The sequence below is a fragment of the Mus caroli genome, chromosome 13, assembly GCF_900094665.2.
Source record: "Mus caroli chromosome 13, CAROLI_EIJ_v1.1, whole genome shotgun sequence".
Taxonomy (NCBI): domain Eukaryota; kingdom Metazoa; phylum Chordata; class Mammalia; order Rodentia; family Muridae; genus Mus; species Mus caroli.
The window spans coordinates 82,821,923-82,834,732 of NC_034582.1; the positions used below are offsets into that span (position 1 = coordinate 82,821,923).

Here is a 12,810-nt window from a genome sequence, read left to right on the forward strand (position 1 = left end):
TTGGATTGGAGCAGAAGCTGTGCTCCACTCCTGTTTTGCACTGTTCTATACACTAAGAGGTGATAATTAATGTATCTGAAAATGTCACTCCAAAGGTTCAAGGATAATGGCTTGTGAGGGGAAAATGAGAGAATAAGAGATTATATGTATTGCCTTCAGTATGAAATAACTAAGAACAGGTAGGGTCACTGGGAAAAATAAAGCTAAAGTCAGTGCCTTCAGAACACTAGAGTGGGTGGAAAATGCAGGAAAACAGTAAGTTAAATTTTGCCTGCAAAGATTTCCTGCCCCTCGGAAAAATAATTACTTCTTTCTATTGCCAAAAGGCAAATCAGTACCATCTTAATTTGTCTGATTCTGCCGGAAACAGCAGATGGAACTATAAAACATAGTTAGAATAAAATTAAACATATCTGTCCTGAGCTAAAGCAGGTGAGACGGGCTAGCCAAGAAACATCAAGGTGTCACACTGCATAGGCTGCAACCTGCAGACCAATGGCAGAGGCGTTGCTGAAGGTGGAATAACAGGTTATATAACCTCTTTGTGTTTTTTTTTTTTAATTGAGTCTGCCTTCTTGTTCTAATTGCCATCATAATTTTAAGATTTATCAAGCAAGGGGATGAATAAGTAAATGACAATCATTTATTTCAACTCCAAGGACTTACTAGGCTTTAAGTAAGATTTTTTTTCCCTCTTGAAGTAGGTTATTTCCTAACATTAATTTGAATTACAAAGAATCAGTTTCAACAGACATATCAATTAGTCATGAAATTTAGCCAGGACAGTGAACTTATCTTAATAATATCAATCTGCACCTATACCATTATCTTGATAACAGCTACATATGGAAAATAGCAGGATAAGGTTATGGCTTTGATGAACATGACAGTAAAGCAGAATATTTTGAGGATGAATATTATTGTGTCCATGGGATAAAACTTCCAATCTAATTTCATGGAACAACATGTTTTTACATTGCTATGAGCTTACATCCTCCTATGCAGATTTTGTGGGATGCTCCCCTTGGACTCTGTCTGAATTGTATAAAACCAAAAACTATTCATAGTGAAATCGACAGTTCCTAGTTGTTCCTGCATGAGAGGGATTCCACCACAGTGGCTTTGCTCTTGGTCTCCCTACTGTATTGTTGTGTCTGCATAAGTGGCTATTCCTGGTTATTCCTACCTCTGTCCTCTTTGTCCTTGACCTCTATGCACCTCTTTGCACAGGTGTAAGGCATATATTGCAAGAGGAAAGCTTTCTTTCTTCTCTTTTAGATTTTCATCAACCCATCCTTCCTAGGCATTATATTTTTTATTAAACATTTTATTCATTTACATTTCAAATGATAGCGCCCTTCCCAGTTACTCTTCCACGAACCCCCATCCCAGCCTTCCCTTTCCCCCATTTCCTATGCGTCTATGAGGGTGCTCCTCTTCCCACTCACCCAGTCCTGCCTCACCACTCTAGCATCCCCTACATCAAGTCTCCAGAGGACCAAGGTCCTCCCCTCCCACTGATGTAAGGTAAGACCATCCTCTGCTACATATGTATCTGGAGCCAGTGGACCCCTTCATGTTTTCTCTTTGGTTGGTTGTTTATGCTCTGGGAGCTCTGGATGGGCTGAGTAGTTGATCCCAGGGGGTGGCAATCCCTGTCAGCTCCTTCACTCCTTCACCTATCTCTTCCATTCGGGTCCCCAGGCTCAGTCCAATGCTTGGTTGTGTCTGCATATGTATTGGTTAGGTGCTGCTAGAACCTGTCAGGGAAGAGCCATTCCAGGCTCTGTTCACCAAGTGCTTCTTGGCATCAGCAATAGTGTTGAGACATTATATTTTTAAGTTTGTAATTTTAGCAAAATGATTGTTTAGTATGTTGTCATTATTTCTTAGTAAACATTTTTATCATCTTTTTCTTCTTCTGGCTTTAGGTATTGAGTACAGGACCTTCAACCTGTCATACACTCTACCACAGAGGTGTATCTCAGTTAGCTAAACTTGTTATTCTTAACTTCCTTTTAGTATTTATATCTTGGTCAACACAGATACAACAAGAATGCACTTATAATTGGGTATGGCAAAAACAGACTCATATCCATATTAGCTCCTGGTGTTTTCTTTCATTCTTTCTTCCTTTATGTCTGTCTCTTTCTCTCCTTCTCTCCCCCTCTCCCACTTTCCTTCTTTCTTTTTGTGGTTGTTTTCTGTTGTCTATGTTTTGTGCAAGTCAGAACTTCATGTTCGATTCAGACTACCCACCTAATACTGGGACACATTTGCTAACATCTGGCTGATTTTTGACATTAGATTTCACTTACTACAAGTGTCACATTTATACTGAAGATTACCTACCACTTCTTATATATTTTTAAGAGAATCTTCGTTTGTCTGCTATAATATTTACTTACGAGCTGAAGGATCTCTCATTTCCCATGTCCTGTTTGATCTCTGCCCTTAAATACTCACTGACATTTAATAATTTATATTGAAGGGAAAGCCTGTCAGTTCAATACTTGCATTATTATCAGACATATTTATTTGAAATGTTCTGCAAACTTCTCATATGCAATATTTCCTTTAAAACCAAATGCATTATTCTTTATTTTAAAATGGACTACTTATGAACTTATTTATGAACTCTAAATTTCATGCACTCACCTCAATTTTGTTACAATGGCATTTTGACTTATTGAATGTTAAATTACTTTTATGTCATTTCAACCCTTTAAATGATGTGCAAATATTAATGTGGTGAATAAGATACAAAATAGAGAAAAAATTTAACAATATGTTGTAATCTTAGGTTTGAGAATGAAGCTCAGTGTTAGAGCACTTGTGTGACATTTTGCAAGTCCATAGACTAAAGATCATCCAAAAATTAATAGATAGAGTACAAGTACATAAAACTTAAATCACAAATATTAAATTTACAAAATGCTAATGTAGTAGATGTAAAATTTGGTAAATATGTATGTATGTAATCATCAATCTAATTAAGTTGTTATTCCACCAGGTTATGTTCATTAAATAATTTTATGTCACCTAAAAATGTTTACAAACATTAGTTTGTTAGAAATTAGTAGGCATATGTTGGCAAATTTTATGTCAAGTTGACACAATCTAGAATCATCTGAGAGGAGAGATTTTCCATTGAAAAAATACCTCTATATTACCAGGCTGTATTCAAGCCTCTGGGACATTTTCTTAATTACTAAGGGATGTGGAAGTTTACAGCCCATTGTGGGTTGTGCCATCCCTAGGCTGGTAGTTATAGTTCTACAAGTAAACAGGTTGAACAGGCCATAAGGAGTAAGCCATTTCACAGCATCTTTCCATAGCTTCTGCACTAGCTCCTGTCTCCACGTTTGACTTCTTGTCCTATGATCTGATGATCACTGAATTCATTCAGTGATGAAAAGGGATATGGAAGTGTAAGACAAATAAATCCCTTCTTCCCCAAGTTGGTCACTAAGTTTCATCACAGCAATAGTAACCCTGAGAAAGTTAAGCAATAATAAATAAAGACAAAAATTTAGCAAGAGAAATAACAACAGCAAAGGTCTCCTAAATAACAGCTAGTTTCTATGCATGTGACAAGAAGTAGACAGATATTTCTCAGTTTAACCAGAGAAGCATTATATTACTGATACACATGTATGATAAAAATATATAACATATTTAATATTATCATCTGGAAATGGCAGCATTGGTGCCAAGCAAGGTTTCATTTCATAAAATGTACAGGTGAGTTTAAGTGCATGTGTCTTAATAGTCATATAATAGTCATGTGCTGGTGAGAGGACATCCTCTGGTATGGCCTTCACCCTCAACCTCGTTTGAGGCAAAATTCCTTCTTAGTGACAGCCATGTGCACAGTGGTCTTGCTGTCCCTTGTACTTCTGGAGATTTGTTTGGATCTCCCTCCAGTCTGAAATGAGAAGCACTGGGATTAGTGATGAAGTCTGCAACAGCCTTGACATGCATGATGGTATTGAACTTTAGTTCTTCACACTAGCAAGAACTTCATCCACAGTGCCAGCTCCCCAGACTCCAAGAATAGTTTATTAAGAAAAACTCCAAAAATATTGGAAAAGCAAAGGAATAAGAACTGCCAACCTTATGTAGTTCCGATTCTCTGTGTCCACCAACATCAGTACTTCTATTGTGTACTTTATACTATGTGTTAAGAAAGAAAGAGATTGTGTGTGTGTGTGTGTGTGTGTGTTGCATAGGGTCTCAGCTGCCAGAAAGAAGCATGTCAGAATGAGATTTTATTGATTTTTATGTGAATATGTAATTGTAAGCTTCTAGAATATCTCTCATTCTCTGAGTCTCACCCAGACACTGCTTTCTGTCAATACAAGTAAGAGGATACAAATATCTTAAGCTTGCCTTGCCCCTATCAACATGTGCTGTCTGTGGAAGTCACACTCCTTTTTGGGATAGTGCAGAAAATACATGGAATTATGTTGGACACTGCAAAATTATTTTGGTGACTGTTCACACTAACATTCTTTGGATTTATTAGATAATATTGTTGCTCATATTTCTTCAATGAAGCTGTCTTCACACCAGAGGCATGTTCTTTCATACACATTTCTGTTAGCAATGGAAGAAAATAGTATAAAATTGTAGTCCACGTGATGCTAATGTTGATGGTGATTATTCATCCTCCCAATTTCTTAGGTACCCCGCCTTTCCTTCCCCTTTCCTTTTAGCCTTGAAGGCATCTTAACTGATAAAGCTCCCAGAAGCACTGGGATTATTGATGAAGTCTATGAAATGGTCTGATGAATCTAACTCAATTCCAGTTTCTATAATAAGTCATGCTCCTCCACTCAGGAGTTTACGTAAGAGCTATTCCTGCTTTCACATAGAATCAGCATTGCTACTTCGGGTATGTCAGCCTGCTCAAGTATAATTCTCAGGATTTTCTGATTACTTTGATTTTCTAAGTGGGCCTTTCATGCTCCAAATGAGATTTCCATTCTCCTCGAGATGTCTCTTTCCTGTAGTACCTTGTCATGTGCAGATATTGAGCCAATTGACAGTTTAACAGTCTGTCTGGAAACCTCATTACTCCTACCCAAAATGTTATCACATATATGTTCTGTTTTACAAGTTTACAGGTTACAGTTTCACCAATTGCCATTCTCTTTTCCACACTGGTGGCCATTTTTCTAGCCCATATCCATTTTTAGAGTAGAGAATTCGATCTGTTTTGCTACAGCAGAGATGAAGCCACAGTACTGACCGCCTCTGCTTTAGTGCAACTTACTTGATCACAGGTTTTCTTTGGACTTCCAATGCATCTCTAAGTTCAAGAAGTTCAAGAAGTACATTGGCCTGAATGTACATCAAGTTGAGTTGGAAAAGAGCAATAGAAATTCAATATGCTTTTTTCCTTTGTTACCTTCAAGTCTATTAGCATCCTTTTGCTAATGTGAGTATACTTGTCAATTCCAGATTTTAGCATTGGAAAATTTATGCCAGCATATTAGAGTACCCAAAAAGTTACAGTGAGAAACACGTAGCTGTAAAGAGAGCATTTACTGAACTAACTAAAGAAACCCAGCTGCTCCTGACTTTTGGGAATCAGTCTGTAAACCAATCAAGTGAATTGATTGGTATTTCAATCCTAAAACAGACATAAAAAAAGTCACAGTCTGATTCTGTTCCTCAGGTGACATTTGCAACCCCAACCCCTGTGAAAATGGTGGCATCTGTCTGTCAGGACTGGCTGATGATTCCTTTTCCTGTGAGTGTCCAGAAGGCTTCACAGATCCGAACTGCTCTAGTGTTGTGGAGGTTGGTAAGTGCAAGATTTAAGCATCTCCATAGTCATCATGTTTACTTTTGTGAATGGTTTTCAGCTATGACTCTTGTATGGTGAAGCTATTTTTAAGATTGTATTGAACTTCTTAGTTATATTACTTTTAATTTTATCGGTTTGAGCTTATCTTCTAATCATATTTTTATTGCTGATATTCTTAAATACATGATAGTTCCTAGTTTAGTGATTGGCACTATAATTGGAAAAATTGAATACAATGAATTCCCCATTCCTCTGATATAAATGAAAATTATTTTTATGCAAATAAAGGAGATAACTCTAAAGTCTACTCAAGTAAAATCATTTATGTAAATCTAATAGATATTTTAAATGAATTGATAATATGTACTAGTATTTCACAAATCTAAATTATTTGTTTTCTAAGAATATTAATATACATCACTTTCAAGATTATGAAAAATATGCAGTATTCCAACTGCAATCCTCATCAAAACCTGTTCAAAATTCTCTTCCTTGGAAAAATGATTCGTGTCACTGATTACATTCAAAACCATGTTTTAATTTGTAAATAATGTCATTGATATAGAACTTTGTAATATTCATAGTTTCCAAACAGCTCCCCAAAATGAACATGGACATATTTTCAGGGTTTCTAAAAGGCTGACCACAGTTCAGTGGATAGTGAAGCACTCTGAGCACAGACTGGAGTAGATGACTTGTGAATCTTCAAAAGGAAAATACAGGAAATTGGATAGGAGAGAGTGGAGATAGATATGGAATGAATTAATGGGTGAATTTGATCAAAACGAATTTTATAAAGTTCTCAAAGAATTTAAAAATATTTTTAAAACCACCATGTGTAAACTTCTGAGCAAAATTTTTCTCTGAGTCAAAGCAGCACTATGATTAGGTGTGAAAATAATAATTTTCAGAGCAGTACCAAAAAGTGTCCAAAATGGTCTATATTTGTTAGATATGAAATCTAATAATACTGAATAAAATTTTGTCTGTCTTCATAATTGCTAGAAAATTGGACACTTTACTGGTTTTTGGTTAACATGTTGGAAAAAAAGAAAATTACTAGCTTTTGGGGGCAGTGATGAGTTTGTGTTACCTGTCATTGTATCAGATACATCGGACCGAGAAGCTGTGTTTAGTAAAGGCCCATAACTACTAGTGATTAGCTAAATGACAGAAGAATCATTTAACAAAATTTTTAATTTTCTACACTTGGACACCAATCATAGAATGTAGTGTACTTCATTTTTTAACATGAGTCATATATTTTCATAATACACTAGCATGATTATATCTGAAAATTTTGATTTATGCTCTTGAGTAGTTTGTCCTTTTAATTCATATCATAGATTAATCTCTTTTAAAGCTTTTAAAGTCAAGAATATTTTAGGTAGCTTGGCAATATTCTATAGAAACAAAACTGGTGCAATCACTCTGACTTCATCCACAGGTATATACAGAAGCATTTTAGCGTTTAATATAAGAGTCATATATCAGAAATCTACAGTATGAAGGAAAATTAGAGCTATAAGTAATTCTACCAAGAATATTGGAATCTAATTAAATTTTAGTATCCTTATTTTAATTCCACCAATATCAAATTTATAGTTCCTTGGTCGTATATAATGTTTTTGTAAACAACTTGAAACGGCAAACTCAAAATCAGAGATAAATATGATAAATATTCTTAAAGTATATGCTATTTCAATTATTAATTCAGCATCTGACTGTTTGCCAGAAAAGTGGTATAAGAGCAATTATAATCTATATTACAGTTCACTGATGCTGGGGCATTGGATGCTTATGAAGTTTTCTCTAGGTCTATTGCTATACAACTAAAACACTTAAAATAATTGGATATTTGGTAGTTAAACTACAATATTTTAAACTATATTTGGTTTAATATGTTTCATACAACCATACTTTTTGTGAGGTATTTTTCAGCAATTCTTGGAAAAGGATTATTTTTATTTCATCCCAACAATGTAGCTTTAGCATAGATGTTATAGCAATTCTAGAATCAAAATAATGACGAGGGACCATAAAACTCAAATGTAGCAAGTTAAAAACTTGCTGTTTTTTTATTAAAATTAACCTTTTTTATAACTTATGTATAGACTCTGTACACATACAATCATTGTTTGTTATTCACATCTTGTACTTAATAGCAAATGGATTACAAGTAAATTAAACTTGTTACCTTGGCCCTAGTTCATCTTGTTCTTAATTAAATTAAACTTAAAAATTGATATGAAAGAATAAAATATATTTAATCAATATACACACAGGTAAAATAAATATAAAATGATAATATGGGTCTGAATCTTTTTATTTGAATAGGTAACATGGGGATATATAATTAAAATTTAAATGTCTACTTTAAAAAATATGATGTATGTAAACATACAGTTCTGGTCACAGTGTTATCTCTTTGAACCCTATCACAGTTCTGGTACACAACACGGTCTCTATACCTTTAAGTTCTCAATGGACTCAATTCCCCAATAAAAAGACATAGAATAACGGACTGGATATGTAAACAGGACCCAGCACTGTGCTGCATACAGGAAACACACCTCAGTGACAAAGACCTCAGAGTAAAAGCTTGGAAAACAATTTTCCAATCAAATGGTCCCCAAAAAACAAGCTGGAGTAGCCATTCTAATATTGAATAAAATCAACCCTAACCCAAAAGTTATCAGAACAGATAAGAAAGGACAGTTCATACTCATCAAAGGAAAAATCTACCAAGATCTCAATTCTGAACATCTATACTCCAAAGGCAAGGGCACCCACTCTCACAAAAGAAACTTTACTAAAGCTCAAAGCACACATTGCACCTCACATTTTAAAATGTTTTTTGAGTGTTACCTGACATTGCTTATTTGTAAAATAACCTTTGCAAGTATGTGTGTGTACCTGCTATGTACACATGTGATAGAAGAGCATATGTTGTAGGACAAAGGAAGACACTCCTTTCCTCTTCTTCTGCAATCCACATCATCATGGTGAGTGAGCCTGTGGCTTTTCAGGTAGACTGGTGGGCAGGCAACCTTGGCAACCCTTCTATCTCCTGTCCAATGAATCTATCAGTTATAGGTACATGAAGCTACTACTGGTTTTGTATGTGGGTGCTTGGGATTCACACTTAGGTCTTCATGCTTATACATCCAGCACTGTATTCAACTGGATGTTCTCTCCAGCCCTTTCAAATATTTTGATTTAAAAAGTCAGAATTTAGAATAAAATGATAATTTTCAGATTAGATACTTTCATAAGACAAGCATAGTATTTTAGTTTCTGCATTTTTTCTTAAGCCTGTATTTTCTAGCATAAATCAATATTATACCACACATGTATTGAGTAAAAATACTAATTAGTAGTTCTTTAAGTATATTTTCTATTTTAGGGTTTACCCTATTTTTAAAATGCAGGAAACAGATATTTGAATCATTAAGCCTCTTTCTTTGTCTTTTCAATTGAAAACTACCTGAGAAATTTTCTTAGTCACTGTTTCTCCATATGAGGTAAAAGGTGAAGAAACCATGAGTAATGATGAGATTTTATATATAAAAAAGAAAAACTAGAGAAGTGGGCATCTTAAGACAATAACTTAAAAGGTATAAAGCTATGAGTATTACTATATATTTACTTATACATTAATATTTTATTTAGATACACACATTTATTTTCATATTCTTATTGAATAATGTATATTATACAATTATATAAAAGTTTAAATCTATTCTTATTCCACAAGGTAAGAAAATAAATTTACTCAAAGTTATGTACAGAAAATTTGAAGATCCCTTGAGGCTTCTAATATACAAAAAATAACTATAGGCAATGGAAAAAACTATTGGCAGGAAAGGGTTTTTTTAATTTTTAATATTTTTTATTACATATTTTCCTCAATTACATTTCCAATGCTATCCCAAAAGTCCCCCATACCCTCTCCCCCACACTTTCCTACCCACCCATTCCCATTTTTTTGGCCCTGGTGTTCCCCTGTACTGGGGCATATAAAGTCTATGTGTCCAATGGGCCTCTCTTTCCAGTGATGGCNNACTAGGCCATCTTTNNATACATATGCAGCTAGAGNCAAGAGCTCNGGGGTACTGGTTAGTTCATNATGTTGTTCCANCTATAGGGTTGCAGATCCCTTTAGCTCCTTGGGTACTTTCTCTAGCTTCTCCATTGGGAGCCCTGTGATCCATCCACTAGCTGACTGTGAGCATCCACTTCTGTGTTTGCTAGGCCCCGACATAGTCTCACAAGAGACAGCTATATCTGGGTCCTTTCAGGACACTTCATACTCATCAAAGGTAAAATCCTCCAATAGGAAAGGGTTTTTATTTTTCCAGGGAAGAACACAACAAATTTTTGTCCATTGCTAAATTAAGCCTTGAAAACATGTATATAGGAATAATTTCAGACAGAGAAGATTATATTTAGGAATACATATGTATATCCATGCATGCATATGCTCTTAATAGCAATGAAATAAAGGAGGCTATTATTTGAAGGTGGGTGGGGATGGTATATGTCATGGTCAGGAGGGAGGAACAAAAAGGGGCAAAGTTTCAAAATTATGTTTACCCCAGTGATTCTGCAGTTTGCAAGAGGTAATTTCAAATATATGTCTAGGAAAGTTCTGCCATGTTTTCATCTCAGACCTTAGGGCTTTGCTATAACCCCATTTGAAGCTCTCCATGCTAATCAATTCAACAGACCTTCTTGTCAAATTTCATGCTTTTATTTTTTCCCAGTAAAACTTCTAGTGTCAAACTTAGAACACCTCCCAACTTTTGCTACCCTCCTATCCCTTACATTTCCTCAACTATGCCTTGGAGGTTAGCAAGAGTAACTCTCTCAGGCTTGGAAATCCATTCATTAGGTACCATGCTTTCTTTTGAACTTTCTTTTAAATAATTCTCTCTTGCTTTTTTCATCACTCACTTTTGCTCTCTCGTTTTCCTTGCCTCATAAATTGAGATTCTTATAGACATATCTACTCATCCTCTTCCAGATACTAAGATACCTGCACATAGCACTAGGAAAGTTCCACTTGCAATGAAGCAAAACATCTCACATCATACTTTGAAGTTGAAGATAACATCTGTCAAATGAACTAGACGTTGCATAGATGGGCCCTGGATGCTGGGCTCTCCTTCTGGGAACTTGTGGACAGAAGTGAATAGTGTAGAGTTTATTCATGTGAATTTTAGAATATCTTAAAATATCTAATTTGTTTATTACAATTCTGTGTATGCTATTGGGATAATTAAAATATTATTGATTGTAACAAATATAATCACAGCCATATAGTACATTGATGAAATAAAAAGGAATTCAATAAATAATTAATTTTTTAAGAAAAACCATAATTTTTATGATCACTGGTATAGTTCAGATCTACTTCAAGAAATATCAGCATTAGAGCCACAGAAATCAAATTGATAATCAATTAATCAATCAAAGGTCTTAATTATCTTTCATTTATGATCAGATACTTAGTTATTAATAATGGAGATGAATGTTAAACTCACAGGAATTACTATCTAATTTGAAGGAAACGAGATAAATTAATGATAGATGATCATAACTATGGGTAAATAGGTAATAAGTAGGAATACTAGTCTAAGTACATGAAGCTACATGCGAGAGCCCTGTTATGAGTAAATTTCAAAGACTTTATGGACTAATGAAAACTGCAACATACACAAATAACTATGAAATAATTCTATCCTAGAAGATGATCAGCAAAACTTATTCTACACAAAAGACCCTATAGGTTGAAAACCATGGGATAATAAGTTACTAACCGGGCTCTGTTCTCTGCCATTGGGTCTCCTTCTTCTACCTGGACAATCTGGTTAGGTAGGCCTCAGTAGGAGAAGATGAGCCTCTTGCTGCTGGAACTAGACTTCCAAGAGTGAGGTGGTACCCAAAGTTGGGCTGTCACCTTCTCTGAAAAGGGGAGGGGTCTGTGGGGGTAAGCATTTGTTAGATTGGGACTCAAAGGAGAAAAGGAGGGGGTGCTGTGATCAGAATGTACAATAAATTAAAAAATGAATTATTGAAAAAAGTCACAAACAAATATGTATTGCCTACCAAAAACAACAGAGATGTTTGATACATAGTGAAGATTATGCTGTTGCAGTATGAGAAAAACTATAGTAAATGTAGCAGGGGAGCAGGTTGACAGTAATATAGCTAATCTGACAACAGTGATGTTCAATAACTTAGCAGAAGCCAAGCACTAATGGAGAAAGAACTCTTAGAATTTAGAGGATATAGTGGACAATTTATTCAGTGGGAAAGGGGTTAAAATAAAACTATTCCTATTTTTATTTTCCTTATAAAAATATTTTTATACTTTTTTGTTTCTATCATTGCAACATGGATGTGTGGGATGTGTACATGTGTGAGCGTAGGTACGTGTATAGTCCAAAAGAGGAAATTGTTTAAATCATCTGAGGCTGGAGGTAAAGACAGGTGTGAACTGCCCAGTGTGGGTGCTGTGAACTTAACTCTGGTCTTCTGGAAAAACAATATGTGCTCTTAATCACCAGAATACCATTTTCTGAGATAATAATAACAATTGTGTACAAATAAAAATGCAGGTAAAAACTAAATATAAAATTTGAAGAATTAGCTAAACATATTTTAATATGCCAAGCATAGTTCTGGAGGTGATAATTGTGCATATGGTTATTAAAATATGCACAGACAGGAGTGTCTGTCCTTAAGAATTAGTAGAATTTATTCAATTACTAAAGCAAATATTCCTCAATATATTATTTATTACTCATTCATTCATCAAATATTTGAGTATCAACTATGTGCACAGAGCATATGGCTGTTAAAATATAGGTTTTGTCTTCAAAGATCTAAGGGATTGATAAAGGACCTTGAAGAGAACGACAAGTTAGCATTTAATATAAAACTTAAGACAAGTTCTGAGTTAGGGGCCAAGATAAATAGAAATGTGGATT

At 34.9% G+C, this 12,810-nt stretch overlaps 1 protein-coding gene across 2 annotated transcripts in view; it reads left to right on the plus strand.

Annotated features, from left to right (window-relative positions):
- The window catches only part of Edil3 (EGF like repeats and discoidin domains 3), a 482,678-nt gene that overhangs the window by 117,807 nt on the left and 352,061 nt on the right, over positions 1-12,810 (plus strand). For both annotated transcript variants that reach the window (XM_021180302.2, XM_021180300.2), the window contains exon 2: positions 5,684-5,812. In XM_021180302.2, coding sequence (XP_021035961.1) covers positions 5,684-5,812 — 129 coding nt within the window. The remainder of the gene's footprint in view (positions 1-5,683; positions 5,813-12,810) is intronic.